Source organism: Pipistrellus hanaki (assembly GCF_964339955.1).
Source record: "Pipistrellus hanaki genome assembly, chromosome: 8".
Lineage (NCBI taxonomy): Eukaryota > Metazoa > Chordata > Mammalia > Chiroptera > Vespertilionidae > Pipistrellus > Pipistrellus hanaki.
This window is the reverse complement of record NC_140510.1, coordinates 78,777,491-78,799,765: the sequence shown is the minus strand read 5'-3', so window position 1 is coordinate 78,799,765 and position 22,275 is coordinate 78,777,491. Positions and strand designations below refer to the sequence as shown.

At 41.2% G+C, this 22,275-nt stretch overlaps 1 protein-coding gene across 10 annotated transcripts in view; it reads right to left on the bottom strand.

The window, feature by feature from the left end:
- The window catches only part of PIKFYVE (phosphoinositide kinase, FYVE-type zinc finger containing), a gene marked incomplete at its 3' end in the record, with an annotated part of 66,109 nt that overhangs the window by 9,447 nt on the left and 34,387 nt on the right, over nucleotides 1-22,275 (bottom strand). For all 10 annotated transcript variants that reach the window (XM_084892925.1, XM_084892934.1, XM_084892935.1 and 7 more), the window contains 17 exons: nucleotides 19,732-19,872; nucleotides 19,017-19,143; nucleotides 17,581-18,713; nucleotides 15,490-15,590; nucleotides 13,649-13,720; nucleotides 12,867-13,038; nucleotides 10,858-11,036; nucleotides 9,597-9,710; nucleotides 9,094-9,202; nucleotides 8,830-8,984; nucleotides 7,916-8,006; nucleotides 6,891-6,951; nucleotides 5,911-6,048; nucleotides 5,010-5,130; nucleotides 3,779-3,874; nucleotides 2,843-2,926; nucleotides 1,358-1,455 (listed from right to left, as the gene is read on the bottom strand). In XM_084892925.1, coding sequence (XP_084749051.1) covers nucleotides 1,358-1,455; nucleotides 2,843-2,926; nucleotides 3,779-3,874; nucleotides 5,010-5,130; nucleotides 5,911-6,048; nucleotides 6,891-6,951; nucleotides 7,916-8,006; nucleotides 8,830-8,984; nucleotides 9,094-9,202; nucleotides 9,597-9,710; nucleotides 10,858-11,036; nucleotides 12,867-13,038; nucleotides 13,649-13,720; nucleotides 15,490-15,590; nucleotides 17,581-18,713; nucleotides 19,017-19,143; nucleotides 19,732-19,872 — 2,992 coding nt within the window. The remainder of the gene's footprint in view (nucleotides 1-1,357; nucleotides 1,456-2,842; nucleotides 2,927-3,778; nucleotides 3,875-5,009; nucleotides 5,131-5,910; nucleotides 6,049-6,890; nucleotides 6,952-7,915; nucleotides 8,007-8,829; nucleotides 8,985-9,093; nucleotides 9,203-9,596; nucleotides 9,711-10,857; nucleotides 11,037-12,866; nucleotides 13,039-13,648; nucleotides 13,721-15,489; nucleotides 15,591-17,580; nucleotides 18,714-19,016; nucleotides 19,144-19,731; nucleotides 19,873-22,275) is intronic.

The window sequence follows — 22,275 nt, the reverse complement described above, 5'->3', positions numbered from 1 at the left end:
TAACTACATATCAAAATGTGAAAAATTCTAATAAAATCTTTGAAAAAATATATTTTCAAGGCAGTCATAACATCTTAAGCAACAAGATTAAGTTAGGGCTGAATTCTTATAGCACTACAATTAAAACTAATTCAACACAACATTACGAGCTATGAGAATTCAAAGTTAAAGTTAACATCATTATATCCTTTATGTTCTTACATTTTAACGCAACAAAATATAAGAGTTTGTTTTTAACATTTTTCAGAAAGTAGGTAGTATAGGATGGCCAAAAATATTACTAAAGTTTGCTCTACAATTTTATTCTTAGTTTTGAACTTAATATATATGATCTATGAGCTTAGTATATATGATTTTAACCTTGGACATTTACAATCTACAAAATCCTTTTCCAATATTAATCATAAAGTGCTTAGGACGTTAGAAATCAGAATGGCCTCCTTTGTATCTAATCCTACCTTGCTCCTTGCTAACTGAACTTCATTCAATTCAAGGAGGGGAGTTGGGCAGCCACGTGAACAGCCCCAGGGATGAGGGATTGTACACGCCTGCGCATCACTCTCTCAGTCTCCTTTGCAGGGGGGCGGCCAGGGGAAGCAGTCCTAGCTAATGAACCTGGAAGGGAGGTCTCTGCTTTCCTAGTAAAAGGGAACGGCCGCAGCTTACACCTCCCTTCTTTCTGCCTCAAATATAGACATTAAATGCAACATTTCCAACCGTGAGTAAAACTTGAGAGAATTGTAGAAGAACTAACTACCCCATGTTGTCATGACAATGCTGACTTGCTGAACCACTGCCAGCAACTGCCTACCTGCAGACGTTATTTTAGAAAAATAAACTATCATTTGTTTAAACCACAATCGCCATGAGTTTTCTGTTACTTGTAGTGGATACATTCCTAACTGACAAAAACCCAAATTCAAATCCCAGTTCTCCACTAGCTGTATAGTAATCTTGAACAAATTGCTTAATTTAAACTTTCTACTGGGAAAATGGGGATATGGTAAATAATTCTAATCTGGTTATTGTGTGGATTAAAGGAGCTAATACATAAGAAGTTCTTTGCACAATGCCAACAACTCTATAAACAACCAAGATGTTGCTGTTAGATTTCGTAGGTTGCACACTTGAAACTGCAAGCCTAGGTGGGAAGGCAGGTCCTGCCTGCTTTCCCATAGACCTGAGAGTTTCCAGGAGTTCCAACGTCAATAAACAAGAATCAAAGAATAGCAAAACACGGATAAAGGAGGACATACGAAAAATTCCCAGCCCATATTGTATTTCAAAGACCAGAAGTAATAAATCCTTGCCACGATTACAAACAAAGCTAATAATAACTCCTCATTTGCAATCTTACTTGGCGGTGGTTCCACTTCTGCTGTGCGGTTGGTCTGTCCTCCACTGCTCTCAGGTAATCTAATGGGGCTGCTACTCTTTGGTCTGCTGTCTAAAGTACTAAAAATGAAAAAATGGAAGAAAAGTTGGTTTTACACTAGTCAGACAGAAAATAGCAAGTAGGCGGATTCCTGCATTAATCTATTCCCCACCTACCGTACCTCACTCACAATAGCATAAATCTGATTCATGACTTATATACACACGGGGTAGAATATGGAAAAAGAAGTCTTGAAATGTCTATTGGACTTCAGAAAAAGAAAGCAAAATATTATAACTATAAATATGCGTGAAAAAATACAAGAGCATTAAGTTTTAATAATATTTTGCCCAAGTCCATCAGAGTTATATTATCATCTTTAAGTCAAACAATTATAGAAAATACCAATTTCCCATTTCTCATGCTAGTCATCATAATATATCATTCAAGTAAAATTCTGTCACATTAGTAAAGCTGGAAAACCTATTCCAGTAACAATAAAAATAATGAACCTGTGACAATTTCTGTCCAAATGTCAGAATTGGTTTGGGGGATATTGTTTCATTTTAATTATTATGGAAAGTTCACAAATATTTTAAGTTATAAAGACAAACAGTTGGTTACTAATTTCATCAGTTAATATTTTTTAAATGAAAACAAAGAGAATTAAAAATGTTAAAAGTTTAAAACTGCAGTCTACATCTATGGCAATCATCTGAAAACAGAATGCAAAGAAACAGCTTAAGATCTTTTGCTACATTTGAATTTTGTCTTATCGATATTAGCTAAAATGTAAGTGTGTATCCTAGAATCGTTCGCATTGATGAAATGTAAGTGTGTATCCTAGGATCGTTCGCATTGATGAAATGTAAGTGTGTATCCTAGGATCGTTCGCATTGATGAAATGTAAGTGTGTATCCTAGGATCGTTCGCATTGATGAAATGTAAGTGTGTATCCTAGGATCGTTGGCATTGGTGAAATGTAAGTGTGTATCCTAGGATCGTTGGCATTGGTGAAAGTGAAGTGTGTATCCTAGGATCGTTGGCATTGGTGAAATGTAAGTGTGTATCCTAGGATCGTTGGCATTGGTGAAATGTAAGTGTGTATCCTAGGATCGTTGGCATTGGTGAAATGTAAGTGTGTATCCTAGGATCGCTGGCATTGGTGAAATATAAGTGTGTATCCTAGGATCGTTGGCATTGATGAAATGTAAGTGTGTATCCTAGGATCGTTGGCATTGATGAAATGTAAGTGTGTATCCTAGGATCGTTGGCATTGATGAAATGTAAGTGTGTATCCTAGGATCGCTGGCATTGGTGAAATGTAAGTGTGTATCCTAGGGTCGTTCGCATTGGTGAAAGTGAAGTGTGTATCCTAGGATCGTCGGCATTGGTGAAAGTGGAGTGTGGGAATTCAGAAAAGGACGGGCAGCCAGGCTGAGACAGCCCCCGCCCGCCGCAGCTCACCTGGCGGCGGGAGAGCCCTCCTCAGCACTGCTCCGCGGGCTCCCTTTGGCCAACTCCTCTAAGGCGTTCCGGTATTCTTTACAACTGAGGGCAGAAACAGATTGAGAACTGTTACACGGTAAGCCCTCCTTTTAAAATAAATCATATACTTTCACATAAGCTTTGCATTATGAAAACACAGTCATTATAAGTATCCCTAATGAAACAAACACACTTAACTAACCAAAGTTATCAAGCAGAAACTTCACGAAGATCAATGTGTTCAGAGAGAATATAAAATACAACCTAACACACCAACCAGTATCAATATCCTACAAAAAAAAAAAAAAGACTGTAAAAGCCTGCATGTTAACACTTACCAAATACTTGTTGGGGCTCAAAGCTGACTTAAAAGTATGAAGCTCCAGGGTTTAGCGAATGGAGAGGAAAGAAACTTGAGAGCGCTTTTCTAGTTAAAGGTACTGAACTTTACCCAGAAAAATTCTTATGTTGCATTGGCCGAAAAAAGAATCCAACTATTGGATTATAAGTCTGGGACCCCTGATCTAGATGAGAGCAAACGTCAGGGAACAAGAGCTTCTGTAAGACCCATGATAACTGTGGGCACATAAACGGGTTGAGGCATAGGAAAAGTATTTGGAACAAATCAGTATTTCTCTCTTTCTCCTTCTCTCCCTCATTCTCTTCCCTTCTTCCCGCTCTTTCCTCTAAAATCAACAAAAAAATTTTTTTTAAAAGAATCATCCTGTAATTAGTTGGGTAAAGAGTACGTTTTCAGATACAATGAAAATAAGCTACCTCACCTAAAGAGTATACGACTTTACTTATATTTCATCTTTTGCTCTAGTCTATGTGACAGATATCAACAGTAAGGCAATTAATCAATATACATAAAATATAAAAATATAACACAGGTGAAAAAATAACAAATAATACCTGAGAGCAAAAGCAATGATGGAGCTGGGCTCCTTCTCACAGACCGCGATGGGCACCCGTTCGTGTTCATACATTAAGTAGTGTTTATCTGGATCGCTGTTCAGGATTTTCAAATACATAAGAAAGAATAAAATTAGTAAAAAATCAAATACACAATTAACACATTGCAAGTAAACCTCAGGACAATCTTAACTACACACTGCATGATTATAATAATATAATTAAGTAAAGCCAAAATGTATACAAAACTTGTATCAAAGATCCAAAGGAGGGGAGGGGAAGGGCGGGGAACGATAAACAGAGAGAATTATCTATTTATAGATAATTCAGTTAAGGAAGAGTCCTTATTAAGCAGCGTCTGACAACCAAACAGGTCAATGAGCAGAAGAAAAACAAACTCTCACAGCCAGTCTATATATTTTACCAGTGAGCAAGCCCAGTACAAACACGGTCACATTGACACATCATGGGTCATTGTAACTCATCACCCGTTAGGAAAAAACTGTGTCCAAGTAACTTAATGGATCAATAATATCATCCTTGTATATAATCTGCAGTATGTTTTTAGAATTATGAGATGTAGCAATATATCTTAAAAAATATAAACAATTACTATCAGAACTAGTAATTTTAAGCATTAAGCAACATTAGTTAATCCTTTTTCATCTACTCATCTATTATATAACAACCAGAGGCCCAGTGCACATTCATGCACTTGGGGGGCAGGTTCCTCAACCTGTCCTGTGCCCTTTTGCAGTCTGGGAGCCCTTGGGGGATGTCCAACTGATGGCTTAGGCCAGGCAGTTGGACTTCTTAGTGTTGCAGGAGAGGCTGCCGCAACAGCCACTGTGCTCCCCAGCCATCAGCCCCGCTTCTGGCTGAGCTGCACTACCCCTGTGGGAGTGCGCTGACCACTAGGGGGCAGCTCCTGCGTTAAGCATCTTCCCCCTGGTGGTCAATGAGTGTCATAGCGACCGGTCGTTCTGCCATTCGGTTTATTTTCACATTACCCTTTCATCATATAGGATTATTATATAGAAGATGTTGTACAAATCACATTATACTAAAAGACATCTCTTTTACTATGACAAAATGTACTTGAGGATTGAGGAATACAGATATACAGTTAAGTAAGCACATTTAAATATAGAGAGAGTAAAAAATCTAGGTAGATTTTTTAATGAAGTAACAACAAAACCATTCAACAGTCACCAGCCTTTATAATACTCACAAAGGAAACGGAATGGGGTTATAGCTGTTTCCTGGAAGCAAATTTGCAAAGATGGCTTTCATGGTAGATTTTTCCTTCACCTGGCTGTCTGTGGATCCCAGCAAATGTCCATCAAACACGTCTAGAATGAAAAATATTCTACTTATATGTTAATATTTAAAAGAGTTTTTTTTTTAAAGTATAAAGCATCAATTTCATTTCCTTTTTGGAACTCAGACATATGCACACGATAATTACCAATTATCTGATCCGGAATAACCATTATTATTTATGAATCAGAAAGCACCAATGAAACATACATAGCACTGACTCAAGGGGTTCACTTTTTTACACTTTAACATTTCTGAAATTGAGATCCACCTACAAGCGATGGCAGAGGCCAGGCAGCAGTCACGATGGAATTACTGCCTGAGCATGAACTCAGCTCTTCATGTTGCCACTTCAACTCAATTCTGTGCACTGTGGCTATTACACATGAGTTTAATTCAACTAAAAAATTATTTTTTAAAGTATGCACTACAAGTAAGTAGTTGCTGCTTAAATAGAAAGCGAGGAAAGAGAGAACCAGTGCATAAATTTGCTATTAGTGAAACACCTATTTGTTGTTGGAGAAATGGCTGCAATTTTTCTAATTTTCTTACAAGGCAACAATCATGTGCTTTATGGGACTTAAAAAAGTAATATCCTTAGAAGGTAGATAAAGCTGAATAATATTTGGTTATTGAGATATTTACACGTCAAACAGAGAACTGAAGTGGTGGCATGGTAAAAAGCTGTATCTAAAGGAGCACATTCAATAGTATAAAATGCGAAAATTCTAAGGGATAAGAGAACATGTGTCAAAGCATTCAGAGTGCTTCTCTCTTTGGGACGAAGTGCAGGGAAAGTGACTGGAGCGTACCTTCGGAAACGCTGGCCGAGTCCGGTTCTGGGGGCCCTGCCCCCGCGGGCTCCGGCAGCACCTCGGGGGGAGTAGGCAGCTGCAAGTGGGCGGAGCTGGTGGAGCTCTGGCTGGACAGGTTGCTCAGGAAGCGGTCCTCTGCAGAAAAGCACAGTTCAATGAGTCGTGTAAAAGCATGAAGTCCATTCCTACCAAAGAGCAATGCTTTTAAAAAGCCAGCTTGCAGTTTTACTTCAGAAACCAAAGTATTTTAGCTTCCTAAAAATTATTTAGGCCATTTTTGTGCATACTTTAGATATCGGTCCAAAAATTTAGACAGGCTGTATGACTTGACTATGGTCAGATCTTAACCAAGTCAGACTCCTACCAATATTCTCTGCAATAGACCATAATGCAAAGTTATGTTTATTAGTTCCATTTAACAGGGAATGAAATTATGACAATATTGGAAAAAACTATATACCACATTCTCAGGGGGGAAAATTCACTTAATTATAATAGAAAAATGCCAAGAACTATATGAGCTGAGCTCTTGTTCTACAAAGTTGGTCTAAGTAAGAACCTACACATTTGCTAAGATGACACCAGGTTATTCAATGAATATTGTGAAAGACAGCTAAAATCTAGAATAACCTTAGTGACAAAAACCTAATTAAACTTTGTAAGACTTCTGCACTGAAACCTGGGGGCTGACTCTGGAACTAGCAAAGCAGACATTCAGTCTCCTTTTTCCTCCTGTTCTTCCCCTAACAGCAGCCTTCTCTATTTAATGTTTATTTTGATCTCCTAATTTCTCTCCTTGAAATATACTTTATAATAATCTTAAACTGATAAAAGCTACAAATGCTCTACAGAAAAAAAAATTTATGAACAATTAAACCAGAGTAATAGTAAAAATTAGCAGTAAAAAACAACCAGCAGACTAATAATGATAACGTCTTTAAATATAATGGCAGGTGATCACTAAGCTGAAGACCAACCTTTTTCTCCATTCGGAAGCCCTGGAGAAACATTCCGTGGAGGTGCATCCACCGTACTTATCTGTAGAGAAGAAAACACTTTGTTCTTAAGGGGCCACTAAAATCACATTTTAAAAACCTTTAACCAAATGAATCTTAAACTTTCGGGGTCATGACCCCTTCAACTCTTAAGAATTATTAAGTCACTCAGCTTTTATGTTGTAAGTTATGTCTTCTAATTTTACCTTATTAGAAATTAAAACTGAAAGTCTGAGGATATGCATTTATTAATTCATTTAAAAATAACAAACCCATATATATTAACATAAATAACATAAAAATAGCTCTTTTCAAAAAGCTGGCTTTAGAGGCGTAGTTTTTCACTTTCACAAATACTTGAATATCGAGCTTAATAGCTCAACAGGTGAAACGCAGAAGCCAGAAATGAATGTCGCCCTTGTCTTGTCTGAAGAGAAACCTTCCCCTTCTCACTTGCATATTTACCCACATCTGCACTCCTTCTTTTCTTCCAACCTATTATAGGTCAGCACTTCCCTCTGTCTGCCTCATCTGAGTCTTTCTTTGCTCATGGAATGTCTTCTCTCCCTCTGCATTCTCACCTCTCCACTGCATGTAAACATGCTATTATGTGTATCATAAATCAAAATCTGTCCATAACTCTTGGTTTCTCTCCAGCTACGAGGTCATCTTTCCTCTTCCATCGCTCATTCTTTAAAAGCTTCATGTTCATTCTGTCAACCAATGGTTGTTGGCATCAATTCAATGCCAAGAGGAATCCCTCATTTGGGGTTTGGTGAAGAAGGAAACTTTATTCAGTGCAACACAGCTCAGCTGTGATACAGCACAGCTGAAACCAGCATGGCTATAGAACAGCCCTGGGGCGAGGCAGCCCTGGGGCCTGGCCCCTCTCCAGCTAGACAGCTCTGCTCTGTTCTGTCTGGTGAGACACCTTTGGTGTTTCGACTCAACCCGGGAGCTGCAGTCTTCGGTGGGAAGGGAAAGTGCTCCAAATGGCACTTTATTACCTTGCTTTCCTCCCCCTGTCTCAGTCTTCCAGGACTTGGAGGAACTGAAGGCCGCTTTCTACCCTTTTCCTGCTGGAAAAGATCTTGCAACCTAGTTAAAGGAAAAGAAGAAAACAAATAAAATGGTTTTGTTTCTGATATCCTCAATAACGTTTACAAGTTGTCTCCTTACACCTTCAAAAACACAATAATTAGTAGATTTTCCTGTGTCGACTGCAAGGGTTTTAATATTGTACATAACTAAGACGAAGTTTTTGTTTTATTTCTAGTCAACTAATCAAGAGCTGTTACTGATTGGACTATAGATATAAAGGAACAGCAAATTATTATAAGAAACAGCATAACATAGTATTAAAAACATGGGCTTTAGAGACCAATACATCTGACAATTAGCACCTATATAATTTGAGCACACCCTTTGGTCTCGGAGAGCCATAGTCTGCTCCTCTGTAAAGTGGAAATGGTATATACATTGTAGGGATCACAAGACCAAATAAAGAGTGAATGTCCATCTAGTGTTTATTTAGTGCCTAGCATAACCCAACTGCTCAATAAATGAATGCTATACTCATCTAACTGCACATATAAATAAGCACTAAAAGGGAATATTTCCCAAAATAAATATTTCAATACCGGAATACGATATACAATGATTCAGATGAGATTCAATAAGCCCACACACTATAAGTATTTGAAACATTAAAGGCTGCTCTCATTTTTGTTTTCCTTTTTAATTTTCACAAACTACCTAAAGATTAGCATATATGTTTTTTAAAATATGAACAAATGTGGGGGTAATAGTGGTGACAGAAAATAAGAGCTTCAACAAATGGAGAGTAAAATAAAACATCCATAATTAACCAAGACACTTAAATTGAAGAAACAGTGAAGATGCACTGGATGCCCAGTCCCACCTGCTATTCCAGGCCTGGAGCACCTCGCAGAGGCTCTGCTTCTTGGCGATGAGGGACTCGAAGACCGACTGCAGCTGCTGAGGGGCATCCGCAGAGGGAGACATGAGCCTCGCCTGCACCTTCTCAATCCAGTTCTTGAACTCGCCTTCTTCCATCTAGAGAAACAAAAGCAATGCCAGCCCAGCCATCTGAAACACACCCCCAAACGCATCGTCCAGTGAGTTAATAGTTAACTTTTGGGTTTCTGTCCAAGAAATGAATTACCTCTTTCTGTGCAAATATATCTTCCATTTTTTCCTCTCTTGTTTTGCTAAATGTGTCAGTTTTCAAAGATGCAAGTCTTTCATCGATGGCAAGATATACCTGTGAAACTCTAACAATAGGAAAAAATGGCAAACACTTTAGAGAAGTGGAATCAACTTTTCTAATCTCACAAAAATAGAAAAAAGATGTCACACACAAAACTTTTCATGTTTTATCTAAGTAAGAATCATATACCATTTTGCAGAACAAAAAAGACCTGAAAAGATGGACATCAAAATTTTAACAGTTGTTATGTCTAAAAGGGCTTGTCTTCTTTTTAAATATTTTTCTTTTATATATTGTCTACATTTTAAGTTTTTATACCAAGCCCATTTAACATACAATTAAAAAATGCCATTATTTGTTTTCAAAGAAAGCTAAATGAATAAACTTGATCTTTAAAATACCTGTAGATTATAGGCAGTTGTGAACACACAAAAAAGATCAAAGAATCTAAAACTTACTTTTGAAAAAAGTCCTTCAAGTCCTGCAGAAGGGACACTTTTAACGGGGCCTGGCGCTTAATGAACACTTTGGGGAGAGGAACGCACACTTCCAGAAGCCTAATAGGGGAATAGCTGAGAGAAGAAAATGCAACAGTAGAAAAGTGAATAATACGTTAATATTCTAAGTAAAGGCATATCATGATGGTCATATCCTATGAGGCATAAGAGATAACAAAGTTTTAAGAAAATGGGGTTTTAAAACTATCATAAAAATATTGAAGACCACTTTCAGCCATTATAAATATTCTCCCCAATTGTGGAAGCATTCGGTTTTGTGTTCTCACAGCATCTTGATGGCATATTTTATTCCCGAGGCCACCCTCCTATGATTTAAAAACAAAATGACTGGGAGGAGACATCCTTCGTACCGGTGGCTCAGACACAGGTAGTCTTTCCATCTAGTAAAAGCTATATCCCACCTAGGCCCTAGTTCATGGCCAGAAGGACTTGCTTAAAAAAGTAAATAAGGTAAAAAGTAAATAAACAAATACTTCCTACTATGTGTCAAGTGTTGTTTTAGGTGCTGAAGATAAAGCATTAAGAAGGGCCAAAACTCCAGCCCTTGGAATTTAGATTTGAGTACTAAATGAGACAAATAAATACTTGAAATATGTATACATCAAATGGTAAGTGCTATGTAAAAAATAAAGCAGGAAATGCCAAAGGCGAGAAGGGGTCAGGGTGAAATCTGAACTAAGACATGCCGGAGAAAGGGAAAGCAGGCAGGTAGCTAGGGAGCAGGAGGTACAAAGAGAGAAGAGCAAGTGCAAGGCTCCCAGGCAGTGCGGCTACAGCCAGGTGAGCAGGGGAGAGCAGTAGGAGGTCAGATCAGAGAGGTACTGGGCAGCCAGCGCACAGAGGAGCTTACAGGTCCATAATAGACACTGGTTTTCACTCAGGGTGAAATAGACACCCATTAGTGGGTGTGGCCTGAGCTGATTTTCATTTAATAGGATCATTCTGACTAGTTCATATCATGACTCCACCGAGTGCTAGCTTTATAAGTGAGCTAATACAACTGAGGGTAGTAATACCTATCTCTTAGGTTAAGGAGTAAACAGAATAATAGAACTTGCAGCTTAGCGCAAGAGTATGGCTCTCTGCACTTGCAAAGGTGGGGGAACACATGCCACCAATTCATTCAATCTAGTACTAGTGGAAATGTTACAAGCCTTCCAGGGAATACATGAGTGCAGAGAAGGTTGCTGTGACTTCTTACCTGAAAGATGCCACCATCTGGTTATAGGAGAAATACTGGTGATAATCATGGTGGATGGAGTGGCCGCATGGCTCAGCATTGGCTCTACGAGTGTACTGGTGCCCATAAAACCTAAGCTCAAGGTATTTTGCAAATGACATGGACCAGGACTCATTGGAAAGAGCAACAACCGGTGTTACCTGAAATTTAGCATAAATCTTTGTTATCTAATCACATATTAAGAATCTTCTTTACACATATGTATTTTCTTTTCTTAATACAAATCTAGCACATTCTGACTACAGAAACTTGGAAAAAGAAGTGTTAAAAGGTGGGAGGAGTTAGGGATGACTGGGAAGAGCAGCACCACCAGTAACCCAACCACCAACATCAATATAAAAATTATTTCCTGTAGTTTCATAATCTTTTTTTTTTTTTTTTTTTTTTTTTTACTTAGCAATGGATCATAAGTATATTCCCACATCAAATACTCCTTTACAACTTGGTTTTTAATATATTATCCATTATATGGATTTATTAACCAATCCTTAATGATGGGCATTTAAGTCATTTACAAGTTGTTCTTTATTTTGATGAGGCTCTAATAAACTTCCTTTCACTGATGTTTCTTTCTCTCTGTCCCTCTCCCTTCCTTTCGGAAATCAACATATATATATAAAAGAAAGTAGTAATCGGTAGTTCAAAGAACATGGACATTTACACAGTCTTTGCCACATTTTGACAGACTGTTTTCCAAAACAGGACTAGTAGTTTACACAACATCGAACAGGATCCGAGTACCAATTCCCCACTCTCTCACCAATCCCAGGAATTACAAACCTTTGAAATGCGATTTCTTAAGAACAAAAATAGAAACACACTTCACTGGTTTTTACTTATACTTCTTTGACCACTAGTACACAAAATTTATTTTCACAAACTACTGGCCATTTGTATTAAGTTGCTTTGTCATGCCTTTTGCCCATTTTTAAGTAAGTCTGTGGCTGGCTGGTGTAGCTCAGTGATTGAGCTTGGACCTATGACCAGAAGGTCATAGTTCAGTTCCTCGTCAATGCAATTGCGAGGGTTGTGGGCTCTATCCCCAGTAGGGGGCATGCGGGAGGCAGCTGATCAATGATTCTCTCTCATCACTGATGTTTCTCTCTCTCTCTCTCCCTCTCCCGTCCTCTCTGAAATTAATAAAAAATACATTTTTTTTTTTAAAGGTAAGACTGAATATTGCAAGGAATGATATCATGGCTGTCTGCTTGCTACTGCGGAAGGAACTAACCAATTCCGCCCTTCTCAACCACTGACATCAGTGTAGATCACACTGTCAATTTACCTGGAATTCCCACATGTGCCTTCCAAAGCACACTACAAAATAAGCCAATGAAGATACTAATGAAGTTAAATCTGGCACATGCAAATAATTTGATTGAAAGTATATATTAAAACTGATACTGACACCAAATACTTCCTCTGGAGTTACAAAATACACACACACACCCTGAAGGAAAAAGACATGTTGTTCTTTTCTTAAGAATGTACATAAAAAACCAGTAGAGATGAATTTAAACATGGCCTCATCTGTAGTAGAAATGTAGCTATAAGCTCAAAACAAACATCCCAGCATACAGTTACCAGTCTGTCTCCTCCTCTAGAGAACAAGGAGTCCTTGTACTTTGCTCTTTTTCATTCCTAGGGCCTAGTATAGTATCAGGAACATAGATAGTGCCAGATAAGTGTTTGCTGAATGAATAAACAAAGATAACTGAGAACTGTCTAGACATCATCTCCATATATTTTACTAGACAAGGTACCTATGTTTTTCATAATGACCGATAAATTCTAAAATAAAATCTTTAAGAAACAAACATGAAATGGAACATACAGCACTAGAAGGTAAATAAATTCGAGCCCAGTGACAAATAACACATTCGAAATAACAGACCTCCTTCCCTCACAGAAAAGAACTATACAATAAAGAAATAAATATCCTATGGAATATAGCCACAGGATGCATTCACCTGTTTGCAGATCCTGCACCAGGAATAGGTGAGAATTGTATGCTGGTACCCAGGCACCGGGGAATCCAGCTCCTTCAGGATGATCTGCACACAGCCCTGGCCATGCACAAAGCGCCGGATGTGGTGCACCATGGGGGTGTCACAGAACATGCTCGGGCACTGGTAAGAAGGCCTGTGACAAAGAGGAAAGTCCTCACAGTAACCATACAGCTGAAAAGCAATGTGTCATGAATAAATACAGTCTAATCCACTGTCGAGAAAGTGCGGTGCCCTCTCTCAAGTAAGAATGACTAGTGGATGGTCTGCAGGGCTCCACTTGGGGCCGACAGCCGATCCTCCTGCCTTCAAGTATAATCCACTTGGTAACACCTTTTATTTGCTGAGCATTCCTAAAACTCCTATTTCTGGAGCTTGTTATTCCCTACAAAGGGGGCTGGTAAAGATCAAATTACTTGCTCTTTGAAATATAAATAGCAGGTGATGCAGGTGACAGCACTAAGGCTTGACAATGAGATCCTATGCTTCTTTTGCTTCTCACTGGAATCACTGTAAAAACACAAAACCTAAAAAAAAGCCATAGGACTGGCAGGACAATTAGATGGGCAAAGACTTGGGGAATGAACTGGATAAGACACCCTGGAGAGTGTATGAAATAGACTACTTCTTTGCGTGTGGCATGAAAGTGAAGGCCACACAAGAATAAACTCATGTTTATGTTCTAGGTTGAAATTCCGGGCATCAAAAAAGCACAAGTGGAACATAAAGAGAAAGTATATTCTTACCTGAAACAGTATCTCTCTAAAAATATTCCCAATGTGAGATCATTCTTTCCATAAAACTCCATTGTTACAATCCTAAAAAAAGAGATCACTTCTTAGCAATGTTTCATGAGGCTTACCACACAGCAAAGATTTCATGAGACACAGACTGACTGTCTACGAGGTGTGCTTATGATATGGAATAATGCAGGTAGTGTTCTCCTGTTACAGAACAGGTTTTGCTTCAGCTGATAAAACGAGTTTGGACTAGCTACACTCCAGCATCTCATCCACGCCCAGTCCATTAGTGTCTTATGAAACTATTTAACCGGGATAATTATAATATTAAATGAGCACACATCTCTTTTCCAAAGCCTTAAGCCCTGTCAACACAAAATGGGACTCCTGTCTCCTGCCCTCTGGTCCACACCTCACTGAGCTTGGGGAACCGCAGCTCAAATTCCTCCAGGAGAGCCAATTCCTCACTTTAATGCTAACTTATAAATGCCCACAAACAAGAGTTTAGCTGACCAGTGCTGAAGCCCCCATCTCATTCAAGTCTTGACCTAAGGAGTCAGTCCAGACACCTGGAGAGAGCATTCTCTGGGCTCCCTCAGCCCGTCCCTGCTAATACAGAAGAATCCCTGGTCTCACTGGCAGACATCCAAAGTGAAAACATGAGACACACTTTGTCATAGAAACAGTGCTCCAAAAACAAGCAGTTATGTGCCATGGTACTTTAAAACTAAAGATAGCTATGTAATAACTAGGCTTTGGGACTATCATTTCAAACAAATCATTTATGTATAAATATAAATATACTAGAGACCCGGTGCATGAAATGCCTGCACTGGTGGGGGTGGGGGGGACGGTCCCTCAGCCCGGACTGTGCCTTCTTGCAGTCCAGGAGCCCTCAAGGGATGCAGCGAAGGCGGGAGAGGCTCCTGCCACTGCCACTGCACTCGCCAGCCAAGAGCCTGGCTTCTGGCTGAGCAGTGCTCCCTGTGCAATCAGGCCGAAACCAGCTCTCCCACATCCCTTGAGAGGTCCCAGGTTGCAAGAGGGCACAGGCCAGGCCAAAGGACCCCACTGGTGCACGATCGGGGCTAGGGAGAGACATGGGAGGTTGGCCAGCAGGGGAGGGACCACGGGAGGGCTCCAGGGTGTGTCCAGCCCGCCTTGCTCAGACCCGATCGGTGGGATTCCAGCAGCAAGCTAACCTATTGGTCAGAGTGTCTGCCCCTGGTGGTCAGTGCACATCGTAGCAACTGGTCAACTGGTCAACTGTCTGCCCCCTGGAGGTCAGTGCATGTCATAGCGAGCGGTTGAACAGCCTTAGCATATTAGCATATTATACTTTGGTTGGCTAAACAGCCAACCGGTCAACCAGACACTTAGCATATTAGGCTTTTAATTATATAGGGTGTGTTTGTGTGTAACATAAAATATGTTTCTATCAACCTACTTAGAATTAAGTTTTGAAATAAAACTCAACGCAAAGACTGTTTTAATAAAACTAATGCCTAAAGGACAACCTGCCTAAATTACATTAATGTCAAAATGCTGAAAACTAGCTTTTGTATCAATTTCCTCATTATAATAACAAACTTCTCTTTCAGCCTCGCATTCTGTTCACTCTGAATTAAGATGTTCTCATTCACTTCTAGCCATGAACAAACAAATTGCATATTTTACTCACAAGTTTCAGAAGTTCTATCAACGGATATATAACCATCAGCATGCCATATTCCTAAAAACAGACCCTAGGGCTGAATTTTTACTTAAAGTTACTGAATTAAAGTTCTTAATTGAATTGCTTAAAGGTCTCAGGTAGAGTGCAGTGGTGCAGGGGACAGGAATCCTACCAGGGACTGACGCAGGCACTGGGGGCGTTGCTGGACTGGGCGGAGGAGCTGCTGAAGAGCACGCACAGCCTCTGGTGGTTGGCGGGGTTCAGGCAGTCCACCTGCAGGAGGAGAGGAGGAGCACCCACAGTCATCACACACTCCAGGCCCAGTGCTCGCTTCTAACAGCTAACACGTCCCACTCTGTTCTGGAGGCCTCCTATCTGTAGGGTTCTGCTGAAGATTTAAAAGAAACTAAATATAAAGAAGACCCATTAGTTTTTATGATAAAACAATCTAAAAAGTTTGAGTTAGCCAAAACCGGTTTGGCTCAGTGGATAGAGAGTTAGCCTGAAGACTGAAGGGTCCCGGGTTCAATTCTGGTCAGGGGCATGTACCTTGGTTGCGGGCACATTCCCGTTAAAGGATGTGTAGGAGGCAGCTGGTCGATGTTTCTCTCTCATTGATGTTTCTAGCTATCTATCCCTCTTCCTTCCTAATCAATAAAACATTTTTTTTTTTAAAGTTTGAGTTAAAAACACAAATGGTCATCTAAATAGCTTGTTTAATCTTAAATACTATTTATTTTTACAAAATTAAATTGTTCTGGAAATACATAGTTAATTATATATGAAACAATATGAACTAATGGCTGTATATAACATCAATTTGAGACATACAGATACCTAAATTCCAAGGTATTTTCTTCTTTGTACTTTACACCTGTTTTTGATCATTTCAAAGGTAATGCCCACTCTCTGTTGAATTCAGATAATACAGAGGCAGATGGAAAAGTCCATGGAATACATAAAGCCTCTCCTCCTTTGAGGCCACCTGATCCCACAAATGGGCAAATCTGACCATATAGTTAAAGACTGTGCATTCTTGCTACTAGGTCACACACATATACACACAGAAACCCCCACATAAGTTTACACTGGGGATTGTTTTTATAAAAATGGGATGATGCTACATCTATTAAAATACAACTTGCCTTTTAACACTTGAAAGCATACCATAGGTTCTATCTGGCCATTAAGTAAGATACAATTCATTGTTTTTATAGCAAACAACTATAAATTATGCCTCAGAAATTATGTAAAAATATCTTGTACATATAGTCTAATAAATTGTAAGCATCCTTGTACAAAATGCTTACTTATTAGTATAGGAATCAAGTTGTAAAAGATAGGAATCCTGAATCCAAGGTATGTGCATGTTCATGTAAATGAACAGATACCTCCCTATCTTTGAATGCATTACATAAGTGTATATAAACATAATCTATAACAATAAAAGTATAGTATGCTAATTAGACCGGACATCCTTCCAGACAAAGCTGGGGCTGTGAGGGGAGCCCGGGTCCCGGGTCCCGGGTGCCGGCAGCCGGGAGGGGAGACCTGCTCTTGCATGGAGTTTGTGCATCGGCCTCAAGTTTTACATAAAGTTTATTATAAGTACTTTCTGTACCTCATTAGCCATGGCTCTTGCCACTTTCCTTTCAGCCAACCTCACAAATGAAGCATGGTGTAGCATTATTATCTGGCACTTCCATGCATTTTATTAAACAACTGCATTTCCTCCTCTAGAGATGGATTTGTTCGTTAGTTTTATTGCCACCATGATCAATAATGTGCTCATGAATGGATCTTCCTTAATTTGCCCTCAATTTTTTTTAAATGAAAAGATAAAGGGTGCTGCCATAATTAAATAACAATGTAAGGTGTTCTGTGTTTATAAATGAACAAATGTATTATTTTTTTAAAAACACATTCATTTCCTACAACAACCTTCCCTGGGTCACTACCATACCCCAACCATACCCAAGTCCTCCTGCCAAAATGTTTCAGCAGCTCCACACTCCCCCTCCTTCACAGCTCTCCCTACTTTATCATGAGCTCGGCTTGAAATCCTCAAAACATAGCTTCACTGTGTGATACTCCTACTTCATACATTTTAAAGCAACATGTAAGTCAACAGACCTGACACCACCAAAGGCATAAAATAAATCAGTCTGCATGCAATTTGTCACACTCGATTTTTTTTCACCCAGCCATAAGAAGTTCTCAGCACATTCTAAAGTTACGCAGTGGCCAAACCGTGCTTGCCTACCTTTGACGACCACACTGCGTCACTTGGTATCAAGCCTTTCTCTTCATCACTCTCAGTTCTGCTTCCCGATTTGACGCTTGGAGTACCTGGTGCATCCTTTGCATAAGCAAAAGGGTCTGAACTCTTCTGAATCCTGCCTCCTCTGGCCCGATAGTCGGCCAGCATCCTGCCCAGGCTCCGGCTGCCGCCCAGGTGCTCGGCGATCCTCGTGCTCACGAGCTCATGCGAGGGCAGGACCTGAACGGCCTTGGCCTGCACGCTGCCGTTCATGCCCTGCAGGCCGGAGAGGTCCCGGAGCAGCTGCTTCTTCCGCCGGCTCTCCATCTCTTTGAGCTCCTTGTTGAGCAGAGGGGACCAGTAGACCTGCTCTGCAAAATAGTCCCGGGTGGAGCACCGCATCCCCTTCTCCGTGAGCAGGAAGGGCTCCCGGAACGTGATGACCGGGGAGATGCAGAGGATCACGTCCTTCAGCTCCTGCTTAAAGGCCGAGGAGTAGGTCTTGAGCTTGTCTTCCGAAGAGGTGACCTCCTCGGTGACGTAGAGGCCGGTGTCGTCCTGCAGCGGGTCCCGGAAGGCCTTCCTCTGGCCTGAGGGGTCCTCCAGCTCATCGGCGTGCTGCGGGGCCTCCGGCTGCTCGTCCACGTGGAGCAGCAGCAGCGGCTCGGGCACGGCCGGGAAGAGCGCGCAGGGGACGCCCACCGGGCAGGCTGCCGCGGGGTGCTCCTGGGGCTTCCCGGGGGCGGCGTCCGGGGGTGCGCTGTCACCGTCCTGCTCGCCCTTCTCGAACGCCAGCCCGGCCTCCAGCAGACTGCTGCCGTCACAGGGCAGGGACTCCGGGCCGAAGTCAGGCTCCCGGGGCAGGGGGCTGCCGCTGAAGGACTCCTGCGCGGCCCCTTCGTCCTCCTGTCCCTCGATCAGAGAGTGGAAGGAAGGGTTCTGGGTCAGCGTCGGAGGCATAGCAAACTCGTCCATGAGGAAGGAGATTTCGAGTTGAGAGTGATAAGCTACACAGATCATAAATATTAGGATGTCCTTCACTCGAGCCAGCTCATAATCAGAACCTCCTCTGAGCTTGATTGTGCAGCCCAGGTGCTGGGCACAGCCTTCAAAAAACATCAATGTTTTGGTTTGTTCTACAAAGAAACAAACAAGAAATTAAAGAGTGGGTGGAAATCCACAGGTTCAGACCGAATGAATTCACAGCATCTACAAGGAAAAAGGTCACAGCTGCCTGCCCTCAGTTAACCAATGCTAACCGGTGTCTCCTACTAGGTGAACACTGTAGTGCTGGTGAGGTTACTAATAACCTCAGGCACCGATCTAGGGTGAATCTATGCTAAAGATCACTCACCAGTCGGCTAGAAGGGATTAATGGGGGGAAAAGGGGACATATGTAATGCTTTCAACAATAAAGATTAAAAAAAAAGATCACTCACCATTAGGCAACTGGAATATTTGCATATAAAATTTGTGACAGGTGCCCAGGTGAGGTTTTGTAAGCAGCTGGTCCATCGACATCACTAAGTCACCTTGGGTCATCCGGCTGATTCGTTCTAAAACTTGCTAGAACACAGAAAAACATTATATTACAAAATGGGAGAGCAAAAAATTCTTAGTAAATTTAATCTGGAAAATAAAAATTTTTTAAATAACCTTTACAATGAATTTCTTTAATTTTAATACTTATATGACTGACCCTTTTTGATCCTAGATTAGTCCACACGTAGTTGCTTAGGAAAAACAATAAAATAAGCCATACGTATACTGAAAACATTATCAAAAGGCATTTAAGCATCCTTCACTGGCGCAGGGGTTGGGGGCGGGGACTTCTGGAACTGGCCTCTGTTCTGAAGAGAGTTACTTGTCAAGGGAGAAACATGTTCTGCTGTACAATTCCCCAAACAATCTGAGGGACCGACAAATAGCACTTAGTGAATGACGACTGCAGACACCAATGCTGAGTGTTACATAATCAGTCATACTTTCTTCCGGCCCGAGAGCTCCAGTCTGAAATAATGAAGTGCCTCCTGTCCTACTTCCAATGCACATGGTCAGCCAAGAAACGAATCATCAGTGTCCCTGCGTCCCTATCACACATGCAAATACAATCAAAAGCTGTGATTTAAATAACAGAAAAGTAAGAAAACTCACTGATTTTACATTAATGACCAAAGTGATGCCATGTTCCAGTAACATGTCCTGGGCAATCCGAGATACCGTTTTCTCTACTAGAACCAGAGTGGGTCGAACATCAACTATTCGCTGAACATAATTCTTCAAGAATTCCCTTTCCTAAAGGACAAAAATCAGAAATATTATACCTGGTACAATTCAAGATCTACACATTAAAATGTCAGCATGGCTTGCCTATTAATATCAATCTTAGTTGAAGTTTTCTTCATCCATAAATAAGTCTATAAGCAAGTCCATTCAAACACAACCAAGAATATTATTCATCTTTCCAAACTGCTGATTATGCTTAAAAGAGTTCAGGAGAAATTCCATTCTTCAACTCACAAGTACTACTTGAAAGATTTTAATTCTTAATAACCTGTACTATAAAAACCAAGAATCCAATTAGCTAGTTCTCAGAGGTTAAAACAAAACAAAAAACCCTAATCTTATGACCCCTAAAATGACAGCAATTTCTAGTGTTTTTAGTATCCCCCTTTTTGCATTCTGAAAGTAACCAGAGCAACTATTTTTTTTTAAGTATCTGTATAAATAACTCTCTAACATACTCTCAGCTACTTCCCAATTTCATTCTTTCAACAGATCATACTCTACCTAGAACAGTTATAGTTAAAAATTAAAACGTAATTCTTAATACAATTTTCATGAAAAAGGTTTATTTTTCAAGCAAATGAGTATTATAAATACCAGAATTAAAACAATATAATTCATTAATTGCTTCTTAAAACTTGTAGGCTCAGACAGGAAATAACAGCCTGTGAGCATGTTTGTCACTTCTGCGCCATCTGCCCAAAGTGTTTGCTGAGCAAGATTGTATTCATGGTTGGTCAGTGCCACCAACAATGGAAGAGACTAGTCACTCAATGAACCTGCCCTATTATATTTCTGCTCACCTCACTGCTTCACTGATGGAAGTTATTTCCTAATTTCCCATTCTTAACAAAAGTAATTTATTTGTGGAGCTCCAATAAAGTACAAGGTGACTTTATTCAAATTTCTGTCCTCTGGTACAGAAATGGCAAATACATTTCCTCCCACTCCAACTCAAATCATCAATATATAGAAAACCCTAATATGCAAATAGACCGAACGGCGGAACAACCAAACAACCAGTCACTATGACATGCGCTGACCACTAGGGGATGCGCATGGAACGTGGTGGGCATCGGCAGCAGGCGGCAGAGCATGAACATGGTGGGTGTCAGCTGCGGCAGGATGTTGGAGGTGAGCGGGGACGCCAGACCCAGGCAAGATGCCTGCCGGTCACTGTCATCAGGTGAGCCTCTGGTGGTTACTGAAAATTCTTTGCTCCCACGTGCCATGGCCCCACCCAGTGCTCGCACCCACTCCTGGCACCGGAGCCACCACTCACACCCACTGCCGGTGCTGGTGCCAGTCCACATCACTCAGTGTCATCAGTGGGTTCGAGGGATGGCTGCAGGCTCTGATCTCCCCTGAGGACTTCTCCACCTCCCCCTGCTCCTGAGGGATGATCAGGGCAGCAGCCTCTGCTGGCACCCACTGTTGGCACTGGCCCCAGTTGCTCCACACTGTCAGTGGGTGTGAGTGAGGCCGGAGCTGTCAGCGCGTGGGAGAGGCAGTGGCGGGCGGGGCTGCTAGTAGATAGTGGACCGGGGGGCATGGCAGGAGGGGCTGGGTGGGGGCGTGGGGGATGGGCCTAGACCCCTCCCCTGTGCCCACCGCAGCCTCATAGCCCACAGATCCTTTCCAAGTGCACAAATTCGTGCACTGGGCTCCTAGTCTATATAGTAAAAGCCTAAGCAACCATTAGGGTGGAACGACCAGAACAACCAGTTGCTATGATGTGCACTGACTACCAGAGGCAGACGCTAATGCAGGAGTTGCACCCTGGTGGTCAATGCACTCCCACAGGGTATACACAGCTGGCGAGTGCAGCGGCGGCAGGAGACGCCCCCGCCTCAGTGGCAGTGCTAAGGAGCAGCAAGCTGAGTGATAAGAAGTAAGGGAACCTGGATTATGAGGGATGTCCAACTGCCAACTTCAGCCCGATCCCAAACCGGCAGTCAGACATCCCCGGGGGGGTCCCAGACTGCGAGGACTGTGAGGAGAAAAAAAAATAATAATACCTGGGTGCATTAGAGGGAAACTACAAAAAAAAAACAAAAAAAAAAAACCGGCAGGTGGACATCTCCCAAGGGGTCCTGGACTGTGAGAGGGCTCAGGCCAAGCTGAGGGACACCACCCCCTCACCAGCGCATGAGTTTTGTGCACCGGGCCTTTAAGTCTATAACGATTGTACGTTAGACACCATTAAAAAAAAAAAAAAAGGCCTGGGCCCGAGTCCACAACGAGAGAGTATCAGGAGGTAGGTCATGAGCATGGAAGAGAGCAGTGGCAAGAGACCTACAGGGTGGGCCCGGTGAAAACAGTGTAAAGATATAGACTCATTTCCTCCTTGTACTTGGTTTCTCATCTTCCTCCTTCTATCTACTTTTCAGCTTCTTTGATTATTTAGTTATT